The sequence below is a fragment of the Zootoca vivipara genome, chromosome 1, assembly GCF_965207765.1.
Source record: "Zootoca vivipara chromosome 1, rZooViv2.hap1.1, whole genome shotgun sequence".
NCBI lineage: Eukaryota > Metazoa > Chordata > Lepidosauria > Squamata > Lacertidae > Zootoca > Zootoca vivipara.
In genome coordinates, this window is record NC_142582.1 from 121,748,610 (window position 1) to 121,775,008 (window position 26,399).

The 26,399-nt window shown below is 44.6% G+C and overlaps 1 protein-coding gene across 1 annotated transcript in view; it reads left to right on the forward strand.

The window, feature by feature from the left end:
- Positions 1-26,399, forward strand: part of TDRD9 (tudor domain containing 9) — an 80,895-nt gene that overhangs the window by 24,355 nt on the left and 30,141 nt on the right. Inside the window, exons 4-12 of the mRNA XM_035105043.3 lie at positions 1,552-1,773; positions 2,273-2,395; positions 3,360-3,440; positions 5,923-6,090; positions 12,779-12,882; positions 18,437-18,507; positions 19,899-19,953; positions 21,394-21,478; positions 22,294-22,351. Of these exons, the coding sequence (XP_034960934.1) occupies positions 1,552-1,773; positions 2,273-2,395; positions 3,360-3,440; positions 5,923-6,090; positions 12,779-12,882; positions 18,437-18,507; positions 19,899-19,953; positions 21,394-21,478; positions 22,294-22,351 (967 nt within the window). The remainder of the gene's footprint in view (positions 1-1,551; positions 1,774-2,272; positions 2,396-3,359; positions 3,441-5,922; positions 6,091-12,778; positions 12,883-18,436; positions 18,508-19,898; positions 19,954-21,393; positions 21,479-22,293; positions 22,352-26,399) is intronic.

Consider the following 26,399-nt stretch of genomic DNA (forward strand, 5'->3'; position numbering starts at 1 on the left):
TCTGTTTCAAGCTTCTCTGTTGATGCATGTGGACTAGATTAATGGACCAGGGAGTTGGTTTTTTGGCCTATTCTGAATGAGCATCACAGTGCCACTTAAGGAACTGTTACGTACTAAGCTTAGATCCTAGAACAATAGGCAAGTAGGAGCCAACAGCTGATTGGCTTGCAGGAGAAGACCAATCAGGCTCCAGGAGGGAAGCAGAATCAGCCTATTAGGCTGGAAGGATCGTAGAATGCAACAACTGATTGGGTTGCAGGAAAAGACCAATCAGGTCCCAGGAGGGAAGCAGAATCAACCAATCAGACGGGACTCATTGTGTAAATAATGTATATAAAAGCCTGAGGGTTGGAGGGCATTTCCACTGTGTTACAAGCTGCATGAAGAGCATGAAGTCACTACAGGACTCCAAGTATATTTCAGGAACAGGTTCACAATTTGAGCACTATTACCCCCCCTCACTTTGGATGCCCAGATAGTTTCTGCCATTGAATCAAGTCCTTTTCATCCATTAAATCTTAGTGTGCCGGCTGCATCCTTTCTTGGGTAAAGAGTCATCCATGCTTTGGTAATATTCAGCAAGGACGTGGGGTAGCAGTGTTCCCAGAGCTTTATTTTCATTTTGGACAGCGTCAGGGTTGACATTATGGCAACTGAAGAGGTTGGGATTGAATCGCAGAACCCTACTGTAGAGTTGAAAGTGTGGAGGGTCGTGTAGTCCAACTCAGCGTTTGAAATTTGCCAGGTGAAATTCGCCCACTTGTGTCCAAGTGAAGAAATATCGGGGGGGGGGGTGGAATTCTACAGGATGCATTGTTGAGTGTGTGAAAACAGGCGTGCACCTCCCTCTCCTGGCGTCTCCACCATCTGGAGGTGCACGCCTGTTTTCACACACTCAACAATGCATCCTGTAGAATTCCACCCCCCGATATTTTATCTGCACGATTGGAACCAGTTTCGGGAACCAAAAACTGGAATGGAAAAATACAACTTTTCAGCTATCTGACCCTAAAATGGCAGCTGCTAGACATTCCGTTTTGGTGACTGTAACCCTGGTTTAAGGAGTCATTTGGCGCCTAGCTTATATATCTGAGTTTCTAACACTGGTCGAACCCCCTGCAAGAGAAGGTCACGTGCAAGGGAATATGGACTGAAAGAGTAAGGCAAGGCCATGCATAGGATTTGAAGCAGCAGTGGAGAACAGGTGGCTTGCTGGTCTCAGTGTTTGCTGGACTGCAGCTTTTGCTCTTTCTGGCCAGAGGCCATGCTGATGGGGGCTGGAGTCCAACCACATTTGGAGGGCCACAGGTTCCCCACCCCTGCCTTAAAGGAGAGGAGAAGCACTTTGTGTTGAGGATAACGTTCGCAAGTGGGACAGAGGAGAAGCTTCTCTTGACCAACCCTCTGAATCCATCAGCGGGCAACAAAAGGAACCAAAATGTGGATCCTTCTCTCTTTTTTCGAGTGAAAGAAGGTGATCAAAATCCAGAGAAGGGTCTTAAAGATTGTGGCTTGTCATCCTGCATTATGGTTCTGTTGTTGTTTTTTTAGATGATCTCCTTGATAGAAAGCAACTCTGTGCTAATTGTGCGTGGATCTACCGGCAGCGGCAAAAGCACTCAGCTTCCACAGTTTGTTTTGGACCACTCCGTGCAGCGCTCCACCTACTGCAACATCGTAGTGACTCAGCCTAGGAAAATCGGTGCCAGCAGTATTGCGAGGTGGATTAGTAAGCAGCGGTCATGGCCCCTGGGGGAACTTGTGGGCTACCAGGTACAGTGGCATGTTAACCCAACATTAAAGCACGTGTTGTGTAAAGCACCCACCTGACTCTCTCTTTTCACCTTCTTCACTCCTGGATTGGACAGACCAAATCATCTGATTCTTAGACGGCCTTTGTTGTGCGCTGAAATAGAGGTTTAGTCGAATCCCAGTCTCATGAGCAGAAAAGGCATTTACCGTCCTGCTGCAGGTCTGTGGCTCAAGTTTCCGTAATGAATGACCACCAATTTTAGGTGTTTTCAGAAAGAGCCGCAATTTAATACCTTGTTGCTTGTTCTTCTGAGGACATTTCTGTTCCAGAACAGCTTCTTTTTCATTATGCTCAGGTGACACATGGGACAAACAAGGGTGCATTCCAGAGCGCCTTTTATACCAGCTCTTCCTGTGTGTGGGAACCATATCAACCAAAATCCGTTGCCTGCCACAAATGTTTTCATGATGCATGTTTGAAGCAAAATGTGTGGTGCTTATATTTTTCAATGGTTTTTAGGTTGGCTTAGAAAAAGTTGCATCCAAGGACACGAGGCTGATTTATATGACGACGGGAGTTCTCCTTCAGAAAATAGTAGGGTCCAAAAGCCTTTCAGAGTTCACCCATGTCTTCATAGATGAAGTAAGTTGAGGGAAGATAAAAGATTGCACCAAGGCTGCTTTTCGTAGGAAATGTTTCCACCGGGCTCTTAATCTCACACCTTCTGCATGAGAATAGCGCTTGGATGCCTGTAATATCTGCGTTCATCATTGAGAGCTGCCAGGTTGGTGGGTACCAGGGGCCAGGGCCTTCTCTGTGGCGGCACCATATCTTTGGAGTGCACTTCCCATGGAAATGCAAATCATCGTCATCAAATTTATTACCTGCTCTTCACCAGCAGGTCCCAGGGTTGCAACGATTTAAAATGCAAAACGATTCAAACATAGTACAACGACACGAATAGAGTGGGCCCTGAAAACACCCAATGGCCTGGCTAAAGAGATGCTTCTTCAGCATACACCGAAAGCTGTATAGTGAAGAAGCCACGCTCACCCCTGTGGAGAGGGAATTTTACAACTTAGGGGCTGCCACAGAGATTGAGCTTTCCTGGGCTGCTGCTGCCGCCACTCCCAACTTCCGAGAGTGGTGGAATGGTACCAAGAGGGCCCAACTGCTATTCTTAACACCTGGGAGGGTCTGTAGGGTCAGGATTTCAGGCCTAAGTTGTTTAGGGCTTTAAACACTAATGTGAGCACCTTGAATTGGGCCGGGAAATGAAATGGCAGCCAATACAGTTTCTTTAGGGGTGAAGTGGGTCCTAAATTGCACCCCAGCCAGTAATCTGGCTGCTGCATTTTTTGCCTTTTGTCTTGTTTTATTTTCCTTTCATACTTTGAACCGGTTCACGGTCAAATGATAACTCTGCACCTTTTTAGCGGCAACCAGGAAAGATGGAGTGAGAGAGGCAGAGAAATGTGCATGCCAAGGGTACCCTTCTGATCTCCTGACAATTAGCTAGGGAGAGCGCTGATCTCTGAGCCCAGTGCAGCCCCAAAATTCACTTCACTCGTGTTAAGCCCTCTCATCTGCTGTGACCCCCCTGTAGGTGCACGAGCGTACCGAAGAGATGGATTTCTTGCTGCTGGTGGTCCGTAAACTGTTGCGCACCAATTCGCGATTTGTGAAGGTAAATTTAAACCACAAGTGAATGCATTCTGAAAATGCGAGATCGGCTTATCGTAATTCTGTGGCATGGAAATGATCTCCTAATACTGCGATGCTGGCTTTTTGGTGTTAGGGGTGTCGTGTAACAGCCTACCAGGCTCCCAAAGTAGTGACAGAGTAGGACTTAGACATCAGCATACAGGGACAAAGGACATCGGTCTTGCATCACAAACAGCTCTATCCTGAGATATCTGGTTGCCTTTTAAAGTCAATTAAGGCACACATTCTCTCTCCACCCCCACCCCCCCAGTTCTGCGCCTCCCAGGTTCCCTCCTTGTTCCTTTCACCAATGCCATCTGCTGCCAACTATCGCTCGTTCTCCAGCTGAAAAGGGCATCACAGCTGAATCCAGCCCATTCGAAGCCAGGAAACGCAGCTGGGAATGCCCCGGAGCAATCCCTGCACATCGGGCTTGGCGTGTTTTCAGCTGGAGCGCATCATGGTTGGGCATGCTGTTTCCCCTGGCATTAATAGTGTTCATCTGGGAGCATCTGCAGTCTTCAGAGTACCCCTCGTGCGTTTGCGATCTTTTCCGGCTCAACCCTCTGTTCATAGAACAGCGATAATGAAAACTGATTCCAACAGTTTCACTGTTGGATGAAAAGGCCGCATAGTGGTGGAAAGCGTTGATGTGCTGCGTAAATAACTATTCAGAAGCATGCCATCTCTTCTGAGAAGTTAACCGGCTTCCAGGGCTGCTTCTTCAGGTACCCAACAGTGATGGGTGGCTGGTGCTCTAGGACAGCCTTTCCCTGATTGGTGGGGCCTCTGGAAGTTTTGGTCTACAAATACTACAGCTGTGTTGGCTGGGGCTGATAGGAGTTGCAGTGCAAAACATTCAGAGGTTGGGAGAGGCTGTTGTAGTAGACAAGAGGCACAACGAAGGCAGCTATAGGAGGATAAGGCTATATCTTACCTCCACTGTTGGAAACGGTTGCGGTTGCTGTTGCCATCTGTCTGTCTCAACAAACAATGGATTGTGCCTCTGAAGGTGGTCAAACCGCTGTGTTAGCAGCACCGGAGTGACGCCCTAGGTGCCCAGATGACAAGCCCCCTCTCTCAGCCTCGTTCCGACCCCATCAAAGCTGGAAGTCAGGTCCTTCGTTATTCAGATCTAGAAACCCCCCACATTACTTTCTCAGGCATGCACTCTTGGGTTGGGGCAACTGGCTAAAATGTTTTAAACTGTAATATTTTTTGTTCTTCTGATTTGTTTTTTGTTGGGTTGATGTTGGTTAAATGTTTAGTTGTGCTTGGCGGTTATTTTAATTTGGATATAACTGCAACCTGTTTGTTGTTGTTGTTGTTGTTGTTGTTGTTGTTGTTGTTGTTGTTGTTGTTGTTGTTTGTTTCTATTGATTTATTGGTTTGTTTGTTGTTCATATAGGATATTTTGTTATTTAATGTTGGATGCTTTGTTGTGTTTTTATTTATGTTGTAAGCCGCCCAGAGTGGCTGGGGAAACCCAGGCAGATGGGCTGGATATAAATTTAAATATTTTTTTTTTGATGTGGTCCAAAGGAAAGCAGGGCAATACATTTGGCACCAGCTTTGCTGCAGGAGTTGCCGGAAAGAGGCATACAAGGCACCATCCAACTGTGGATTTGTGTAGGGTTTACTTCTTAGCCTTTTCTTTTCCTGAAGATATACCCTACCACAAGGCAGCAGGGGTTTAGGACCAGAGTTTCCCTTTTCTTAGATGGGCTACCTTCCCAGGTTGGCGAGCCCCATCTGCCCCTCACTTTTTCTACAGCACATGCAAAAACCTCCTCCTTAACCGGCAGTGAGCCTCTAAATGCTAGTTGCTGGGAATTGCAATTGAGCAGTCCTACTTGGGAGCTTCTCACACTGGCTGACCAGATGCCTCTGGGAACAGGATGCTGGACTAGAGAGGCCACTGGCAGGGCCTGATTTTTGAGGCCTGATCATCTTGGTGACGAACCCTAGAAATGACATTTACACAGAGGGGATCGCATGACACTAGCAGAATGACATTTGGAAGCAGCACACACACCCCCCACTCTGATTTTGTGACACTTCGTATCTATTAACAAGAGGCACACGTTTTGCAGCAATATTGTGCCCCAAGGGTTATTAATTTTCCTATTGTGCACACTGAGTAAACAACGTTGTTGTTTTTCTTGTATGTACGAGATCAAATGTAGTCAACGTTTGAAACTATTGATACCCACGTCTCATCTCAAAAACACACACACACACACAAAGTGTCAAATGCAAACAGCTTTATTATTATTATTTATTAAATTCCCATAGCACCCTTTATCCGAGGAACACGTGGCAGTTTACAAAATAAAAACATAAAAATACATAACATAGTAACAAACAAAAACAATACCACCACCACCCAAAAAAATTCAGTACACAGTAGGAATTCAAGCCGTAAAGCTTCTGAAGCTTGTTTTCATACTTCTCCCTTTCCACAGGTAATTCTGATGTCTGCTACAATCAACTGCCAAGAGTTTGCCGACTATTTTGCTATCCCAGTCCGCAACAGGCTGTATCCGGCATATGTGTTTGAAGTAGAAGGCAAGCCTCATGCTATTGAAGAGTATTACCTCGATGACCTGAGGCCTATTATCAGTCATATCAGGGTATGGAAAACAACTGGCTTTGGTCTCTCTGTCTAGAATAACTTTGGGGGTGTTAAGGGTAAGAAGATGGGCTTAAAACCCCAAGACATTCCCCCTCTTCTTCTGGCATATGCATCAGGAGGTAAGAAAGGAAGAGGTTTAAAGTAGAGATTCCCCACCACCACTCTTAACATAACATCTTTCTTTTAAACCAGGTTTCAGATTCTGCATTGTCAGTGTAATGTGATCTAACGAGTGAATCCCGCTGAAGCATTGATTTAAATGGTTTCAGACTGAATTCAGCAGGGAGGGGAAGGGGCCAGTGGGAGAGGAGAAAATTAATTGGCTGTACACTCCAGGCAGGCGTATCTGTTAACAAGCAAGAGTGGCAATCAAAGGCAAACTGATAGACTCCTGCAGTCATGGAAGTCCCAATACGCAGAACAAAGAGTATCTGTCCTGTTATAACAATGTCCCGTCAGCATTCATGTATTTGACAGCAGTGTGTTGGCAACACCCATGGGACAGAACAGGGAGGGACGCTTATATAATCTTTCTGGATGTTTGTGAAAGATTCCTGGTGATGCGTGGCAAGTAAGAGAGTCAGGAAAGTTGACTAGGAAGTCTCTCCTTATCGGGTCAGATCAAGGTTTCTTTAGTGTGTGGTTGGACACAAAATCTGTGTAGTTGGGGGGAGGAATTTGCAGCTGGGAAGCTGATAATGTGCAGTTTGGAAAAAGAAAAAGAAACACCCGATTGTGGGCGATTAGGCACTTTAGGTGTTACATGTTTATGAATCACTTAAATGACAAGCAATGTCAGGGGCAGGATGCACAAAAATTATGTTAGGGTAGAACACACAGTTTCCATATTTAAAAGAAACAGCCCAAACCGTATTTAAAAGCATTTTGTCTTTCTTTCTTTGGCTGGAACTTCTTCACGTTCACCCTTCAGCACTTTGTCACCTTCTTCTTCATAAAGTTCTCCTCGTTTTGCACCTGATCTAAGCCAGATAGTTGGTGTGTAGTAGACTATACACTGACTATCCTCCCCCCCCTTTAAAGTCTGATAGAGAATCTGCTTTTTAAAAACTTCCTGGATTGGATCTGTCAGACGTGTTACTGCTTCTGTCTATTAGGTTTCCTTGCCACTTGATTTCAAGCCCGACACCTTCATGTATGGGAAAGGGGCTGCTTTAGGATCCTGGCTCCCCTACCCCCAACCTTCTGAAAAGATTGTACAGCTTTAATCCTCCCATTATTGCTACTGTATTTTTCCCTCCTCTTCTCACTCCCCCTTCCGCCCTTTCCTGGCTTGCGGCCCTTCTTCTTTGCTTAGTAGGGAGGAACAAATAGGATGGTACAGGCGGTTGTGTTTTGTACCTTTAGGGCAACTCTGGAGCAGCTTTGATAATAGCGCTGGAGCCCTTTTGGAGTTTTCCCTAGGAGAAAAGGCACCAAGCTTTGTTTGCTATTTTATGAAGGGTTTTGCATTTTTAAAATACAGTATATATATAAAAGCTGGCAGCAATAGGCGGTATCGAACACTTTAGTTCTGCTGATGCAGGGCACTTGAGCTAGTGTGGCCCCCAGCTCACCCTCAAAATCAGCCCCAGGGGGTTGGGCAACACTCTGGAGAAGCATTTTGGAAAGAGAGCAAGTGCCGCTGTACTAGTGGCACTGCCTTGGATGTAACTCTATGTAATGGGTTGGATGCCAGTTGGAAACTGGTGTTCTGGCCTCACAAGTCAGAGGAGGTGGGTCCAGGGATACTCAGCCTCCAACTGGGGAATCGGATCAGGCTCCTCATGCTGATGTGTTGAGAACCAACAGAGTTCAGCGCTGGTGGTCTGGAGCCTGTACAGATGATTGTCCTCTGAGCCTGACTCATCACATGAATCGGCCACCTGTTCTGGCCAGTGATGCAGAGAACAGAAATGGGGACCGGCGGGTTGGCCGTTTAGGAACCACAGTCTCTCCCTTTTCTTCTGGCCTGTGTCAGAGCAATGGGAGCTATCCATGGTGCTGCAACTACTAGCCTGGCTGGCTGCTGTGGAAATCTGGCACAGATGGCTTAGAACAGCTGCAGTTTCTTCTTTTTGTGTTTTCATAAAGGTACACAAAGGCTTAGAGCAGGCACCCCCAAACTGCGGCCCTCCAGATGTTTTGGCCTACAACTCCCCTGATCCCTAGCTAACAGGACCAGTGGTCAGGGATGATGGAAATTGTAGTCCAAAACATCTGGAGGGCCGAAGTTTGGGGATGCCTGGCTTAGAGCCTGATGCTGCACTGCAGTGCGTAGGCAGGTTCTGATGCTGAGCAGAAAGCACCCGTGCCAAAAAAAGCTTAGAGCAGCCTTTCCCAACCTCGTGCCCTTGGTTTATAAGTCCCACCTACCCCAGGCAGCTGCTATGCTAGTATAACATTTATGAATATGAGAAGGAATAGCATGATTGTTGTTGTTGTTGTTTAGTCGTTTAATCATGTCCGACTCTTCGTGACCCCATTTTATTATTTGTTAAATTTCTGTATTATGGGAGTTGTAGTTCAGAAGAGGTAAGGTTAGAATGACGCACAAATTTGGAATTCTCGTTTTCAGTGAAAATACTGCACCACACCCTTTGCTTATGTTTACGGGGTGCTGACCTACTTGTCATTGGTTACTCTGTACAAGGCTCCATTTTTAGTTTGTGTCTGCATCCCGGTGCTTGAAACCCCCTTGACTACTTTTGCCAGTAGCAGAATGCTGCCACCACTCAGGAATGCCACTGGTCGGGGGGTGGGGGGTGGAGAATTCCTTTTAAGAAAAGCCCTGCTATTTGTATGCCACCTTTCCATAGTTAGAACCATACCGTGATCAACTCCCCCCCCCCCTCCCCGGAAACCAATGTCCCGACTGTGGAAGGACGTGTGGTTCCAAAATTGGCCACCAGTTGAGTTAACAATGAGTTAATGGACTCATTGTTAAAAACATGTTTATGGAAGACAATCTTACGCGGCCACAAGTGATCACCGAAGAAGAAGAAGAAGAAGAAGAAGAAGAAGAAGAAGAAGAAGAAGAAGAAGAAGAAGAAGAAGAAGAAGAAGTTAGAACCATGCTCAAGGTGGCTTGCAACATGAAAAGATTTACGTAGTCACTACGCATTTCAAAAATTTTATTTCTCCTATCTGAGGTGAGCTTTGTCTTTTACTTTTTTTAAAAAAAACACCACTACATTTACTTACTTGTTTGCAAAATGTTCTGTGCTGTCAACATTAAGAAAAAGTGCCGTAGTGATGAGTAGCACAAAAATCAACAATAAAATTTTATCAATGAAATCAAATGCAAAGCACATCACAAATCAGTAGATCGGATTATAATGCATCAACATAACTGGATCAGCCCTCAGGGGGAAAGCCTGGGTGAACAGACTTCCTTGCATGAATTGTTGTTGGATCTCAGCAGCTGCTTTTCCTCGAGAGTAGAGCAACTTGGGAGTACTTTGGTTTTTAAAGGCAAAATAAATTATTTAAAATTATTCTCGTATTATTTTTTTATTTCTCTGCTGGGCTCGTAAGAAGCCTGAATTGTGTTGGGTAAAGCTGTCTCCATCAGATTTGCTTCCAGTTTGAATGGGTCACTTCTGGCAGCCGGGATACCACTTGTGGACTCTTGTATTTGTCAAACTGCGAACTTCCCTGGTAAAACGCCCTGGCAGCTCCTGTCTTCGGAGATCGCAAAAAGAAAAAAGAAAAGCGCGGAAGCTTCAGCAAGGTGAAAACTCGAGCTCTGAAAGCTACTGAAGCAGAGAAACTCAAACTGATGGCTTTTGCATTCTAACAAGTAAGAATGGAACAATCCTTGGAGAAGATAGGAGATGAAATGGCCTGTCGCCTTCATAAAGTGGTTCACCAACCCATCCAGACCATCCAGTCTCACTGCCTTAGGTTAAATATAGGCAACTGTTCAAATGAAACTAACATCTTCACACAAGGCTTTGGGTTAATGGTCGTTGAGCAACAGTGTCAGGGAACCTCTCCAGATGTTGTGGATCTCAATTCTCGCCATCCCTGACCATTGGCTATGCTCACAGGCTGGAGGCAGTTGGGGTCCAACGTCATTGGGAGAGCTGCAGGTTCCCCATCTCTGCTGTGCAACATGGTTTTTTGTTTGTTTGCTAACAGTTTAGCATGCTTTATATTGTGATTCTTTGTTTCCAACATTGCAGGGGATGCTGAATGGCCCTTGGGGGGTCTCTTCCAACTCTGTGATTCTGTGTTCACATCTCTGCAGGACACCATGCATAGCGTGTGTTAACGTGTGCCCCCAAAAAATTGTTCGCAGCTTTGCTATCTCAGGATGGCCGAGTTTAGTACAGTGGTATCTTGGTTGTCAAACTTTGACTCCTGGAACCGTTTGAAAACCAAGGCGTAGCTTTTGATTGGCTGCAGGACCTTCCTGCACTCAATTGGAAGCCACATCAGACATTCAACTTCCAAAGATCGTTCGAAAAACGGAACACTCACTTCTGGGTTTTCGGTGTTCAGGAGCCAAAATGTACAAGTACCAAGGTGTTCGGGAACTGTACATAAATGGAACTTGTAAAAACCAGCAAGCTCTCTTTAAAAAGCATTGTTTAAGACAGCATTGATTGTATATACATTCAACAATAAAAGAAAGAAAAAAGGTATGCTGATGGAGATAACAGGAAGTCCAAAGATAAAATATTCTTTCTTTTTTCTTTTTGTAATCTGTAAGTTTTCTGTTGTTGTTGTTGTTGTTGTTGTTGTTGTTGTTGTTGTTGTTGTTGTTGTTGTTTGTGCTTTTTGTATTTATATATACTTTTCTTCCTTCCCTTTCTCCATTTTGTTGAGAAAGGAGGGCCTGAGAGATTGTATGGGAAGTGTAAAAAAAATGTATATGTCTGGTGAAGGAAAAATAAATATCATTTGAATTTTTTTTTAAAAAAGCATTGTTTCACTATCTGTCTACTTCTATTACACACAATTTTTAAATATGTTGATTAGCCAGGTTTCTCTGACCTTAGAAAATAATTCATTCTTTAGCCAAGGGTAACAAAGGCTGTTCACTCAGGTGGAATTGCATCTCCTTTTAGAAGACTTTCGGTTAATTAACATTGTGAATTAGGCTTTTAAAAATGTACTGATGGAAGATTTGTGTTGGCTGGGAATTGGAAGTTTCCTTTCTCACAAATAGATTACATCTTACCAAAGATTGAAGGAAGCAGTTTCTTTATGTTCCGCAATCCGGAGCAGAATGTGCCCTTTTGTACTTCCTGCCTGTCAACTTTGGCACAATTGGGAAGAGAATAAAATCATACTAGAAGTCCTTCCAGAGGAAAAGCAGCTGTGCTTGAAATGTATCTGGAATTCAGTTGATCATAAAATAATCTCTGTATCTGTTGGTTGCCTGCCTTCAGTATCTTCTTGGGGTAGGGGTGGGGGAACCCACTGCCACCAAGGCTGTGTACACACTGTGTAAGCACATTCCCCCCCCCCCCGCTCCAGAATTTTGGGCAACGTAGTTTACCCATCACCAAATTATACGGTAATTTCCCAACAACAATTAAACTATATCAGCCTCGTTTGGAGACAGACCTTCTGGTCTATCTAGCTCTGCACTGCTTACACAGACTGGCAGCAGCTCTCCAGGATTCTCTAACATGGGGGTGCCCCCCCCACCAAGGAATGCTGGGAATTGAACCTGTGACCTTTTGCATGCAATGCAGATGCTCTACCACTGAGCTCCCATCCTGTGAACCGTTCTGCCTCACCTTGCTTTTCTGTCCTACATCTCCTCTGATTTCCTTCACTCATCCCTGCTATTCACAACCCATCCCTGACCTCTTTTTTTTAAAATACAATTTTACTTGTAAGTTTCAGTTATATCCATTTCAGTAGTTTTACAGTCATTTTAACATTTCAAAACTCTACTTCCTTCCTCCTCTTTCTCCGGTTCCTTAAATTTATATTTATCATTTCCTGCATATGCTGAATTAACTTATTCTTTTATTCATCTACTTTAAGTATTTATGAAACTGCAAGTTCTTACAATAATCCTGCCATTGTCCTTATCTGTTTACAATTTATTTGTACATATTCAATAAACCATTTCTATTCTTTTATAGAAAGTTTGTTTTCTTGATTTCTTATTTTTCCGGTAGGTTTCGCCATTTCTGCATAGTCCACGAGTTTTTGTATTCAGTCTTCTTTCGTTAGGACTTCTTTCGAATTTTGGGGCCAATAACATTCTTGCTGCTGTAGTCGCATACATAAATAAATTTCTATACTGTTTAGGTATAATTCCTAGAAGGAAAGATTCAGGTTTTTCCCCAAATGTTATTTTAGACATCTTTTTTCAATTCATTATATATCATTTCCCAGTAAGCTTTAAATTTTCTGCAAGACCACCACATATGATAGAAAGTACCTTCTTTCTCTTTGCATTCCCAACACTTACTCAATTTTGATTTATACATTTTTGCCAGTTTACTCCCTGTTAGACACCATCTATATAGCATTTTCATATAGTTTTATCTTAACATCTCTGACCTCTTCTTTCTGCATCGCCTGTCCATTCACCATTGTTTGCAAGACCAGGCAGGGAAGGTGTCATAATTCCTTTGGTGCCACCCCACCCCCGTATGCCAGCAATGTTTTATAAATAGCAAGAGTAATAGTAACCCCCCCCCTTTTGCTCTACTCTCTAGATTCCTATGCAAGTTACTGAGGACCCGGTCATACCTGACGAGATGTACAGAGCTGCAGTTTCTCTGATCCAGTGGTTTGACCAGTTGGAAATGAAAGAGAGCAGGTGAGATTCTGTTCTTCCTGCTCCCTGTGCAGAGTTGCACAGGTGGGCTCTGCGCCTCCGAAGAAGAGACCTTGGAACATTCCGACCAGGAAATTGATGCTTGTCAGTGGTGTCTGGTAGGGCAGAAGGCAGGGAAATCAACAGTAGGTGGCGCCCAGAGATGATTATCTTATTATATGCCGCCCAGCTGACTGGGTTGCCCCTGCCGCTCCAGGTAGCTTCAGCTTTGTCCTCATCTTCCTTCCTGGTGAGTTCTACAAGGGCAATACTGAGGCAGAGGAGGAAGCAGCTGACAGGCAGTGCCACCCCCAGACTTGTTATGAGTAAGAAATCAGGCACGTGTTGCCCGGCTGAGGGCAGACTGAGGTTGGGGGCTCAGTGCCCCATTCAGCCTAAAGGACTGCCGTATTTTTCACTCCATAAGACGCCATAGTTTTTAGAGGAGGAAAGGGGGAAAGCCCCATTTTTTGGGAATCAGCTCACAGTTGTGCAGCTTCTTTTGCAAAAGGGAAAAGCCCCGTTTTTTTGAGGATCAGCTCAAAGTTGTGCAGCTTCTTTTGGAAAGGGGAAAAGCCCTGTCTTTTTGAGGATCAGCTCAAAGTTGTTGAGCTTACTATGCAAAAGGAAAAAAAATCCTGTTTTTATAGGGTTCAACTCACAGTTCTGCAGCTTCTTTAGGAAAGGAAAGGGAGCCGTTTCTACAGTTTCCAAGCAGATAATCTAATCTGCCAGTCACATGTCGCAACAAAAAGCCTCCGTCTGCAGAACAATCAACAATGGAGGCCAGGGCAAGGGGCCGGGGTGGGAGCCAGCGATCGACCATTTGCTCCATAAGACACACAGACATATCTTCTTAATGTTTAGGAGGAAAAAAAGCGAAAAATACAGTAGCCTCTACTGGGCTTGCCCCCCTTCTCCTTAAAGGGTGCCTTCAATGCACTGTAGAGGTGGGGACTTGAATGTTCCCCCATAACGAAACCAGCATTCCCTGCAGATGTTGTGGTTGGAGTCGGTCAGTTCGGGAGGAACACACTCGAGTTGACATTGATTGAGCCCCTTTAATGCAGAATTCCTAAATGAATTCCTGTGCTCAAGATGAAAACGACACCGCCAGAACATCCCCGGGGCCATGTTTTCCGCAACTCCCCTGCTGCGTGTCCTGCCCCCTAGTTTTTTGGGTGCTTCTCAAGAGTCTGTCCCTCTCTGGGAAGGTCTTTGGTCCCTTGTCTCTTGGCAAGAGTTGCGATGTGCTGCAGACCGTCTTAACCTCTTCCTGTAGAAGTGTCTGGGCCCAGGCCACTGCCAGGTTGTCGCTGGGCTGATGGAGGTGTGTGTGTCTGTCTTGTGTGCTGTGGCCTTGCTGTGTGTGTTCTGATGCAGTGGTGTGCACTGGGTTGTGTGTGTGCCTGACTGACCAGCATAGGTTCTTTGCCTCCATCTATATATGAGCTGAGATGGGCATCATCACTAGCACAGCCTATGTACGGTTGGACTTCGCGGTGCTTTTAAGGCTATCGGGGACATGTCTGTTCTTGGTTTTCTTGGTGCTGTTTTCCAGTTGTATGTTTCGTACCTCCTACATTGAGTGGGTATAAAATATGCCAACCATTTCGCCGGTGCAGTGGTGCCGTATTCCCCCCCCCCCAATCTGATTTTTTTTCTGCCCAGATCTAGATTAGGGTTGTAAACATGGATTAGAAAATCGAACATCTTGGCACCACATTCCAAGATATGTCCCGATACTTGCTGCTTTTTCTTGCCTGTTTTTGTGCACTGATGCAAATTCTACATAGACCAATACGTGTTTGGGCTTTGCAGATTTTGTTTATTGCTTTGTTTGCATTTAAAAAGACAGCTGTGTTTGAGTGTCTCTCTAAACCAGGCTTCCCCAAACTGCGGCCCTACAGATGTTTTTGGCCTACAACTCCCATGATCCCTAGCTAGCAGGGTCCAGTGGTCAGGGAAGATGGGAATTGTAGTCTCAAAACATCTGGAGGGCCAAGGTTGAGGAAGCCTGGATTAAGGTATGTCAAATGGAAGAGTTTGTTTTGATAGCTGCAGGGCAAGATTGAATCTCTCTCTCTCTCTCTCTCTCTGTGTGGTTTATGGATGAAATCATTTCAGAGATAGAAAATTGCAATGAGAACTTCTTATATGGATGGGGGAACCCCAATGCGCTTTCTCCTCAGCGCTTTCTCCCTCCCTCCCTCCCTCCCCCCCTCTCTCTCTCTCTCTCTCTCTCTCTCTCTTTTCATCTTATCTTATTTTGATACTTAATGTCCATGTTAGTTCAGAGTGCAGAACGGATTAAGGCAATGTAATCTGCTGTGCTCTGCAGCCTTTTGAGTAGCCTGGCATGCAGTGACTGCAAAAATCTGAAAGCCTCATAAGGCCGGCTCCTAACTTAAAATTGGATTCTATTGAGATTTTTAGGACCCGTCTTGTTGATAAGAGGTATTATAAAAGAACAGAGTCCTCTATCATCACCTCTTTTTTACAGTCTAGTAATTTTAACAATTTGGAGAGAGCTTGTTCTTGCAAGACTTCCAGGGTTGCCTTGTATTTATCAGAGTGCAGTTTCATAATAAGAAAATAAACAGCGGGGAAAACATTCACGGACAGATAATTGCTTTGTTTCGTGGTAATGTATGACCTTTTTTTTTTTTTTGAGAAATATGGCTTCTCTGCACTGCCCTCTCCATTGGATATCTGACCTAGTTTTAAGTCAGAACAAGATACTGTTTTTAAAATAGCTGCTGTTAACCTCAATCCTAATGCTTTTTTTACTGTCATAATCTCATCGAGATAAGGAAAATTACACTAGAACAAGTAGATTTTAGATTGCAGCTGCGAAGATGGGAAATTGCCTTACGCAGGGTTGGGAAGATAGTTCCACCTAGCTTAGTACTGTCGACTGTGATTGGCCTTCCATTATTTCAGGTGTGTGTGTTTCTTTCTCAGCCCTAGCTGGTGATGCTAAAAATTGGACCTGGCAGCTTCTGCATTAGAAACAGAGAAGGGGCACCCTTCTCAAACAGGGGGCCACATTCCCTTCCGGGGAACCTTTAGGAGGCTGCAGGCCAATCATTGGGAACCCCAGAGGCCAAAGTGGGCAAAGCAACAATTCAGATTTCACCTTCATACAGTAGCTTCCGCACACACTGATACCGTAACTCCCTCTGTTTCCTTTATCAAGGCAGCCTACAGACATTCCAGCTGTGCAAAACATTTGAACAGAGGGTATCAAATAGGACTTATGTAATATGTTGCATTCTATCCTCTGGATGCTGTTAGTGAAGTGAATATCTGCAGCATTTTATATTGAGGTCTCATTATTCCTATGAAGCAGAAGAGATTTGCAAAACTGACTTTTTTTGTATTCCCTTATAAAGAGGCTAGCAGTACCGTCCCCCCCCCCCGATTGATCAGAAAAGCTCATAATTGGGGTGGCGGGGGGTTAGCTTCATAGTTTTTTGCAGGGTGCCGTTTTGAGTTCTATTAAAATTATTGTTAAAGGGGGCCAGGTGGCAAATGATTTTTTTTGGGGGGGGGGATCTGCCTCAGAACTCCTAGACCTGCGGCCAGTCACATTTCAGATTTTGAGAGTGCTGGAGATGGCAGCAAAAAAATGAGCTTGTGGTGCATACACACTAGTCAATGGTTAGCTGATAGGTAACATTAAAGTCTGTATCACTTTGCAGAGCACCCATTTCCCTAATCTGGTGTCCTTGAAATGTTGTTGTTCTACAACACGGGTGTCAAACACAAGGCCCGGGGGCCAAATCCGGCCCGCCAGACCTTGTCATGTGGCCCGCCGAGCGCCCCAGCCAGCGGGACCCAGCAGTGGGACCTTGCTGCTGAAGCGCCGATCCAACAAAGCGCCGACAAACAGCTGGGGCCGGGGAAATGCTTTTTGCCCCTGGGTCCCTTCGCGCTCTTTTCTGGCGCTGAATCAAGGCGGCGACCCCCCCTTCCCTTTCTTTCTTCCTCTCTCTCGTTCTTATTCTTTCTTTCCCTCTCCTTCCTTCCTTCTTTATCTCTGTCTTCTCTCCCTCTTTCTTTTTCTTTCCTTCTTTATTCCTTCTTTCCTACTCTTCTTTCTCTCACCTCTTTCCTTCCTCTCTCCCTCCTGCTCCCTCTTTTCTTTCTTTCTTTCTTCCTTACTTCCTTCCTTCCTTCCTTCCGTCCTTCCCAACTTTCTTCCTCTCCCTCATTCTTATTCTTTCTTTCCCTCTACTTCCTTCCTTCTTTCTCCCTTTCCGTCTTCTCTCCCTCTTTCTTTTTCTTTCCTTCTTTATTCTCTTCCTTATTTCCTACTCTTCTTTCTCTCCCCTCTTTCCTTCCTTCCTTCCTCTCTCCCTCCCACTCCCTCTTTTCTTCCTTCCTTCCTTCCTTCCTTCCTTCCTTCCTTCCTTCCTTCCTTCCTTCCTTCCTCCCTCCCTCCCTCCCTCCCTCCCTCCCTCCCTCCCTCCCTCCCTCCCTCTCTCCCTCTCCCTCTCCCTCTCCCTCTCCCTCTCCCTCTCCCTCTCCCTCTCCCTCTCCTCAGAAACAAGGGATGCTGCTTTATACTTCTGGCCCATAAACCCTGGAACCAGAGCAGCTCCAGTGAGTCAACCTCAGCCAGTCCCTTTGGTGAAGGGTGGTGGCTCACTGGCAGAACATCTGTCCTGCATGCAGAAGGACCCCAGCATCTCCAGGTACTAGTAGCTCTGCAAAGGTCCTGCATGAAACCCTAGCGAGCCTCCACCACCCAGTGCAGTTACCAAAAATCATTTTTCAATAAATTGTACAAGAATTGTACATTTGAATATCTACTTGCCATTATTCTGACTATGTTTCTGCTTTCAGAGCTAGTTATTACTTACATTATTACAAAAAACAGTAATAATTGAATGCAGTGACAATAATTTATGATAATAAAGAGTGGACACATATTCCTACAGATACAACCGGCCCTTTGAGGGTGACCAAACTGCTGATGCGGCCCCCGATGAATTTGAGTTTGACACCCCTGTTCTACAACGTCCATTATCCCTGACCGTGGGCCATGCTGGCTGAGGTGGTTGGCTAGAAAATGGGGAAGGCCACTCAGATTCCTATTGTGAATAAAACATAGATACACAGTTCAAAAGCATATGTTTTTCAGCTGCTAGAATTACTCCAAAATATCTATTCTATTTGTTACATTGCCATTTTTAGGAGATGCATTCCAGTGTCAGCTGCTGTGATGTAAAGAGAGCGCTTGTAAAAGCTTGTTACACAACACGTTTTTGAAATATAATAGGGAATAAGAACGCATCCCTTTCTGTTAAGGCTGTTGTAGGCTTCTTGCTCTTAGCTTCTTCATGCATGTATTTTACAGAAATTGTAGCTCCAGGTAACACTTTGTAAACACATCTGTTCAATTAGCCGAATAACTTTAAACACAAAGGGAAGCTTCCCTCGTTGGCATTGTGAGCGAATCTGTTCCTTAGGCCTTTTTTTTTTTTGAAAAGTAGATCATTGTTGCTTTTAACGTGAAACTAATGCATACTGTCTCTTTTCCTAAAACCAGAAAAACACATGCAGACATCCAGAGTTTGGACTTCATGTCTGAGCGTGGCAGTGTGCTGGCATTTTTACCTGGTGAGGTTTGTTTTTATTTTCTTGGGATGGAGGAGAAACTGTTTGTTAACATGTGAGGAAATGTTACCAAATCTTTGTCGTTTGGGCTGCGGTTTCTTTGTGTAGAGTTAGGCAGATAACCTTACACAGGGCCAGACTATTTGTTCTTTATAGCCTAGTTGCCTGGCAGTGGTTTTCCAAGGACTTGGGCAGAGGTATTTCAAATTTCCTGCTACCTGATTCCCCCCCCCAAGTTTAATAATGCTGAGAATTATTAAACTTGGGACCTTATCTATGCACTCTTATGTATGGGTTCTCTCTTTGAACTCCCAGTTTTGAATGGGCCTAGCCCGTGGGTAGGCAAACTAAGGCCCGGGGGCTGGATCTGGCCCAATCGTCTTCTAAATCCGGCCCACGGACGATCCAGGAATCAGCGTGTTTTTACATGAGTAGAATGTGCCCTTTTATTTAAAACGCATCTCTGGGTTATTTGTGGGGCACAGGAATTCATTCCCCCCCCAATATAGTCCAGCCCACCACAAGGTCTAAGGGACAGTGGACCGGCCCCCTGCTGAAGATGTTTGCTGCCCCCTGGCCTAGCCGGATGAGCTGAAGTGGATTATGTGTGCTCATTCTTTGGCTCCCTCATCAGGAATAAAAGGGAACAGCTTCATCAAGATTGGCCTTTGCCATTGGCCAGGAGTATGAACTTAGCTGCCAAGTATCCCGTTTTTCACGGGAAACCACCGGATTTTAATCCGTTTCCCGCTGTTCTCCCGAATGGAGAAAAATCCTGGAAATCCCCCAGATTTCCTACCTGCCAGGGAGCCTCCATTTTGGGTGCTGCTCTGCCCATGTGTTGGCACCAGAAATAGGGCAGAGCGGCACCGGAAATCGCTTCTATGCAACTTCCTGTGCCGCGCCGCTGCTGATCCCGCTTTTTTCAGTGGGAGACTTGGCAGCTATGAGTATGAAGCCTGTGAATTGGTCAGGCCTGATGCAAATACTAGCTTTTGGCTGTTACCTGGTCAACTGAGACCATCTTCCTGCTTAATTTGAGGCTCTAGAAACCGAACACCACCCTCCAAGATATGGCAACCAACACTCAGCCTCTCAACCGAGTCTGGAACATCCTGGGCCGTAAATGTTGACAACTTGGGTGAAGGTCATAGGGAATGCCACAGACACAGCACAATAGCAGGGGTGTGAAATGCGAATATAAGCCGCAATCTGAGCACTTGGCTGGAGAATCAAAAAGTGTGAACGCAAACCAGATAGGAGACGTTTGTTCGGGGTGAAAGCCGCTTGCAGTTGAATAAACAATCTTCCAGATGACTATGAATAATTTTTTACTTCTTTAGCTCCGAGTCAACATGCAGCGTGCTATTTATCGGTTATTTTTCACCCTCCAGGTTTGGCAGAAATAAATCGCATGCATGAGCTTCTCACGATCATGGCTCACAAGAGGTGAGTTGTAATCTGTTTATGGTGAGAGGCGCTGTGGTGCTAGTCCTGTAGAATAAGGTCATTCTCTCTCCCCGCCCCCGCCCCCAAATATATTTTCCTTTAGCTGCAGTAAGCTACATGGATAGGACAAAATTAAACAAAGGCCGCATGCACTCCCTACATTTAACACATTTTTAAAGTATGTGACTCCTCCAAGGAGTGCTGGAAACTGTAGTTTACCCCTCACAGAAATAGAATTCCCAGCACCATTAACAAATTACAGTTCCCAATTCCGTGGGGGGGGGGAGGTGGATGTGGTTTAAGTGCATGGTATGTGCACAGTCACATTTCATGAAGATAAAGCGTTTGGTGTAATAGCACAGAAAGCTTGAGAGATCCTATTTGGGGCAGCAGAAGGGTGAAAGAGAAACTATTATCCTACAAGTTCCCTTTTACAACTGTGGGCTGATTGTTTGTTTATTCACAGTAGGCGCGCAAATTGCACTCACTTTACTTGTGTGAACGCAGCTTTATGTGCTTGGTGGCCAGCCGATAACACACAAATTAAATGCATATAAGGCAGCGAGCTTAAAAGCTCTTTCTGCACCTGCTCTCCACCTGCCTTACTTTGCGTGGCCATCCAAGATCTTGCAAAGGCCTCCGGAGCCTGTGGGAGAGTTTCCCAGAGCCCAGTAAGACCTTGTAAACTCTGGAGAGGTCTTGCATGGCTCTGGAGACCCTTGTGAAATCTCAGACGGCCCCATGAGATCTTGCATGGGCTCTGGAAGGTAAGATTGCTTGTGCATATGCGATTTCGGCTTTACACGCTACCCTCCCCCTCCGGAAAATAACCCCTGCACAAGATCCAGTCTTATTTACTGCCCTCTTGCAAAACATCAGGGTGATGTGCAGCAACATAAAAAACTGCAAAAGCAACACAGAGCCATCATTAAACCAATTTAAGAAAAAAATAAACAACTGCTTGGGCACTTTTATGGGAATAAAAAGTCTTTGAGAGATGCCTGGAAGTCAAAAGCAAGGATGCCCGCCAGATCTCTGCCGGATGTTTGTTCCATACCAGGGGACCAGCAGTGCCAATGCCTGGTTGTGTCCTTCCATTGCTACTGGGGCCACTTCCAGAATGTTGCTATTTTGCCAGTGGGTTTCGGTTGTATGCGGTCAAATTTAGCTTGCACAGTTAAAGTGGGGTTGGTGTTGTTGGGTGACAAACTTGTCTCCGCCCCGCAGGACTTTCTGCACTAAGGCAGGGGGCAGCAAAGTGCGCTGGGATAATGGTTCTTGAGGCGGTATAATACCAGTGCAAACAGATCACAGCGATAGCTCGGTAAACAGCGGGCATGGGATTACCTCCCGGAAAACTTTGAGAAAATAAATAGAGATGAATGCTCAATAAGCAGGTGGTTTGGAAGAGCTGCAAGTTTCTCAAATGCGTTTCCTTAGGTTGCAAGTATATCCGCTGCATTCCAGCGTCACCTTAGAAGAACAGAATAATGTGTTCTTGGCTCCAGTTGCTGGTTACCGAAAGGTGAGATTTTTGAACAATGGCTTCAGTAGTATTTGTTAATTTATAAATCTCTTTTTACATGCATCTCAAGGCTTATTTACAAACATGCTAAGATGCCCAGTTTTTATAAAAAAAAATTAAAGTAGCTATCGCAGACCATCCACATGCACCCCATATAGTCTTCTAATCTAAATAGCTTGGGGCTAGGATACCTGAAACATTATCTATTCCCATAGGTAAAGGTAAAAAGGTAAAGGACCATACCTACCTGGACAGGTCAGTTTCTGAGCCCCTTCTCCAGGTGCCTTATCCAAATGAGAGGCACCGGATAGCTGCTGGGGACGAGGACTTGCTGGTGGTGGCTCCTGGTTAGAAAATGTGCTTGCCTGGTGCTCACATTATTATGGTTCTTTGTGTGCCTAGTGAACACATTTTGTATTTTCTCCCAGGGTTTGAAATTAATCTTTTGGTGCTGTTTATGATTTTGCTATTGCTGGTGGTGTCTTTGTCGCTCTTATATCTGTCATGGATGCTTTAGCTGAGATTCTTGTATTGAAAGGGGGTTGGACTAGTTGACCCTTGAGATCCCTTCCAGCTCTAAAGTTCTATGATTCTACTTGGTCATATATGCTGCATATAAATAATAGCAATAATTTTTGCTGTGATTATTTGCTTTCTTGTGGGTTTTTTTAGGCTTGCTTTTTTATATTACGGCTAGTAAATTGTATTATTGTTGGGCAGCCTTTAAATGCCGTTAATTAAATAAATCATGTAAATCATTAAATGAACAATTTCTTGTTTCCTCTTATTTCTTCTTTTTTAAAATCCTCATGTAGATCATTCTGTCTACAAACATTGCAGAGAGCTCTGTAACAGTTCCAGATGTCAAATACGGTAAGCATGTTTTGATGCATTATGGTCATAGGAATAAAAATAAGTATTTGTATGTTCTGCTTTTCTTTTCTTCTAGCCTTATTGATAAATCAACATTTAAAACCCTTTGAGCTGTTTGCTTCAGAACATAAGGTCCCTGGGTCCCTGTTTTACTATGCAAGGCAGAATTGCTAAAGTCTTTATCTCCCTGTCTTGGAGCTCTCTCTCAAAGGCACATTTAAAATTAGGATGCAGTGTTCTTTGTGCCAAAAATTCAAATTCTGCCCCAAGGAAAAGTTGTATTTTGTTCTGGGAGGAAAGTCAGGAAGAGGGAGTTTTATGGCTTTTGGCAATAACTACTCACATTAAATTAGGTATATTATTTTAATTTACTGTGATTCATTCAATTTGCATAAAATCAAGTGCAGTTGCTTGGGGTGCTAGTTTGGTAAGCACCAGAAAGGTAAAGAAAAGGGGGGGGGGAGGTTGTAGGACAGAGAAGTGGGAGTAGCATTTATTGTATTCATACTGTGGTTAGCATGTGTTGAGTAGATGTAAGGAAGCTCCTCACGTATACAGAAGCCTGGCTTTTTGAGTCTTTTGCAGACAAGTTGCTTGCATTTTTTTTTTTACCATAGGGGCTAGAAACTTGCACGTTTAAAAGTAGAGATTGAAAGCTCTTGGCAAGCCAGATATTATAATGTCACATGGAGTATAATGGTCACAAGGCAGAGGCCATTAGCCATACCAAACTTGTGCAGAAACCAGCGACACTTTACAACACTATTTTTAAAGTATCAGAGTTCAGCAGCACTTAGATTGTTCCATCTTCTGGGTTGTACACAAATTGCTCACACCAAAGAATGCTAAGCATGCAAATTGGTGGCCCAAGTTGGGTTCTTAAGTGCTTTTTTATTTCTGTGAGATTAAAGTGTTGGTTGTTGTTTTTTTTTTACTTTGCTAGCTTCAACACGAACTGTTTAGTCTGGAACTGCCATCCTTGGTTCGCTCACATTTCTTTAAATAGGGAATTCAGGCAATATTGTTGGCAACCCGGTACATTCTAGTGTGTTCTATATTGTACCTGTGTTTCTCTTTCACATCTGATTTGCGGAGATTTTGTCCACTTCAAATGGAACTGTCGCTCCAGCCTGCCAAAAGAAGACTGCCGAAATTTTGCAGCACTACTGTACTGTTCAGTTGAAGGTTCCTCCATTTGTCATCTTCCCATGTCATTGCTTCCTGCCTAGTGGAGATATGGCATCATTGACTCTCGTTTTATTGACTATGAGTATGCATGCCTTACTTACAGCTTTACTTGAATTACATTTTCTTTCTTTTTTTTAAGGAAAGCGAAGAAAACTTAACCAGGAATTGAAGAGCACACAGTCTGCTCAGAAAAGAGCAAACTAAGTTTAGTGCTTTAGTACCCTTAGAAAAGAAAGCAAGGGGAAGAAGCTTTGAAGAGGAACCTTCAAACTAAATTTGAAGGGGATCTTATGTTGAATAAGACGCATCATGAGTAAACATTATAGCAAGCATCTTCACCATGGGGAAGCTGTTGCCTGATGACATAGCGCTATATGAAGTGTTGTATGATCTTTTAAAAGTCTGCTTTCAGCCAATTGCACAAAAAATATGATCACACCATTGGGATGCGGGTGGCGCTGTGGGTTAAACCACTGAGCCTAGGGCTTGCCGACCAGAAGATCGGCGGTTCGAATCCCCGCGACGGGGTGAGCTCTGTGGCTCGGTCCCAGCTCCTGTCAACCTAGCAGTTCGAAAGCACGTCAAAGTGCAAGTAGATAAATAGGTACCGCTCCAAGCGGGAAGGTAAACGGCGTTTCTGTGTGCTGCTCTGGTTCACCAGAAGCGGCTTAGTCATGCTGGCCACATGACCTGGAAGCTGTACACCGACTCCCTCAGCCAATAACGCGAGATAAGCGCCACAACCCTAGAGTTGGTCACGACTGGACCTAATGGTCAGGGGTCCCTTTACCTTTTACGATCACACCAGCATGAAAGGACTCTTAACGCAGGAGAAGCCTTTGTGCTCAAGATGTGCGCCCTTGCTCAAGCGCCGTAGGCATCAACTGGCCTAATATGATAGGAGCATTGCTTTTTAAAAACCAACTCTTTTGAATGCTGTATTGCAGTGATGAATTTGTGTGTGTGTGTGTGTTTCGCTAGAGAGGAAACCTGCTTTGAGGCCTATAAAGTGTGAGCTGGCTGTTGGCAGCAACATGAAGCATCTAAACAATTATGCGGAGAGACACAAATGCAAGATCAAGACCTTCCGATTGGCACTAGCAGCTTCTCAACAAAAGGGAGCTCCCTGTCCCTCCTAGGAGAGAAGGAGGCTTGTTTTCACATCCCACTCCCCCACCTCCTCGCAGGCTCTTCCTTGATTTTGCCTGGTGGTTTAGTATTGCTGTTTTTGACCTTTGCGGTGGCAGCAGCCCCAAGCTTAGCTGACAATATTCTCATGACCTCTGGTGGTAGCAGCAGCACCAGCCATGAGGTAAGGAGGAGAATGTCTGTGCCCTTGTCTTAATCCATTCACAGTTGCTTGTTTTTTTTTAAAAGGAGGACAGGCTTTTTCAGTGGGTAGTCAGAATCTTCTGCATGCTGAAAAGCGTATCTTTTAGAAAATCCATTTTAAATCTGGTCTTCAGTTTAGCAGCTAAAAAAGGCATACCTTCTGCAAAGGAGATCACCTCTTTAAAATGCAAGCAAGAGCAAACACAGATATCTTTTCTTTCTTTAGTGTGTGTGTGTGTGTGTGTGTGTGTAAAGTTTGCAGCAGATTCAGACTGCTGATACTTATTTAAATTAATCACGTGTTTATCCCACTCTTACGATTCTTCAAGAGGGATGTAAGAGGTCATCATTTTCTGTTCTGCCCTGTATTTATTCCATGCAACACTGCTTCAGTTCCGCTTCAGTTAATTTTCTGCAAAAAAAGCGCATTACTGATTCTACGCTGTGGCGAAATTACGTTGTCATAATGTTGTTCCACTTCGTTCACTTGAGTGCAAAAGAAGCACAATGCAAATAGGGGGGAAATCTAATTAATTAAATATTGTTTGCAGACTGAAAGCAACAGCAGTGAATGCAGATTGTATTCAGTAGAGTGGTTTTCATTCTGGACACAGGACGAATAATCGAACATTGGCAATTTCTGCTCCCGTTTCTGTTGGAATTCTCCATCTTTACTCTTCAGGAAGGCATATGTATTTCTTACCCTCTGTCTCCTCTCACAGCAGCCCCATGAGATGAATTATAGAGTTACACACATCTTTTTACTTGTTCATTCTAAGTCATAGTTTGGCATAGCATTGCTTGCATTCTGGGCTACCGACTGGCGTGAGCTTCATGTCTGTGTGGGATTTGAACCTGGGTCCCCCCCCCAGTTGCCACCAAACTTTCTAACCCAGGGATTAGGTACCTGTGGACCTCCAGAAGTTGTTGGACTCTGACTCCCATCACCCCCAGACATTCTGGCCCAATGATCAGGGATGTTGGGGGCTGCAGACTCCTAGAACCATAGAATTTTAGAATTCTAGAGTTGGAAGGGACTCCGAGGGTCATCTAGTCCAACCCCCTGCAATGCAGGAATCTCAGCTAGATCATACATGTCAGGTGATCACCCAACCTCTGCTTAAAAACCTCCAAAGAAGGAGAGTCCACCACATCTGGTGGGAGTCTGTTCCACTGCTGAACAGCTCTTGCCTTCATAAAGTTCTTTCTGATGCTTAGTCGGAATCTCCTTTCATGTAACCTGAATCACTTTTGTTTGGGTCTTATCCTCCGGAATCTCCTTTCATGTAACCTGAATCACTTTTGTTTGGGTCTTATCCTCCGGAGCAGGGGGAAACGAGCTTGCTCTGTCTTCCTTGTGACAGCCCTTGAGATATTTGAAGATGCTTATCATACCATATTGGCCAGAATATAAGCCACACTTTCCCCCCAAAAAAATTCCGACCGTGAAAAGTTATGACTGCCTCCAGTTGAGCCAAGTTGAACACAGTTTCTTGTAATGCAACATGCCATTTAAGATCACCGCTCT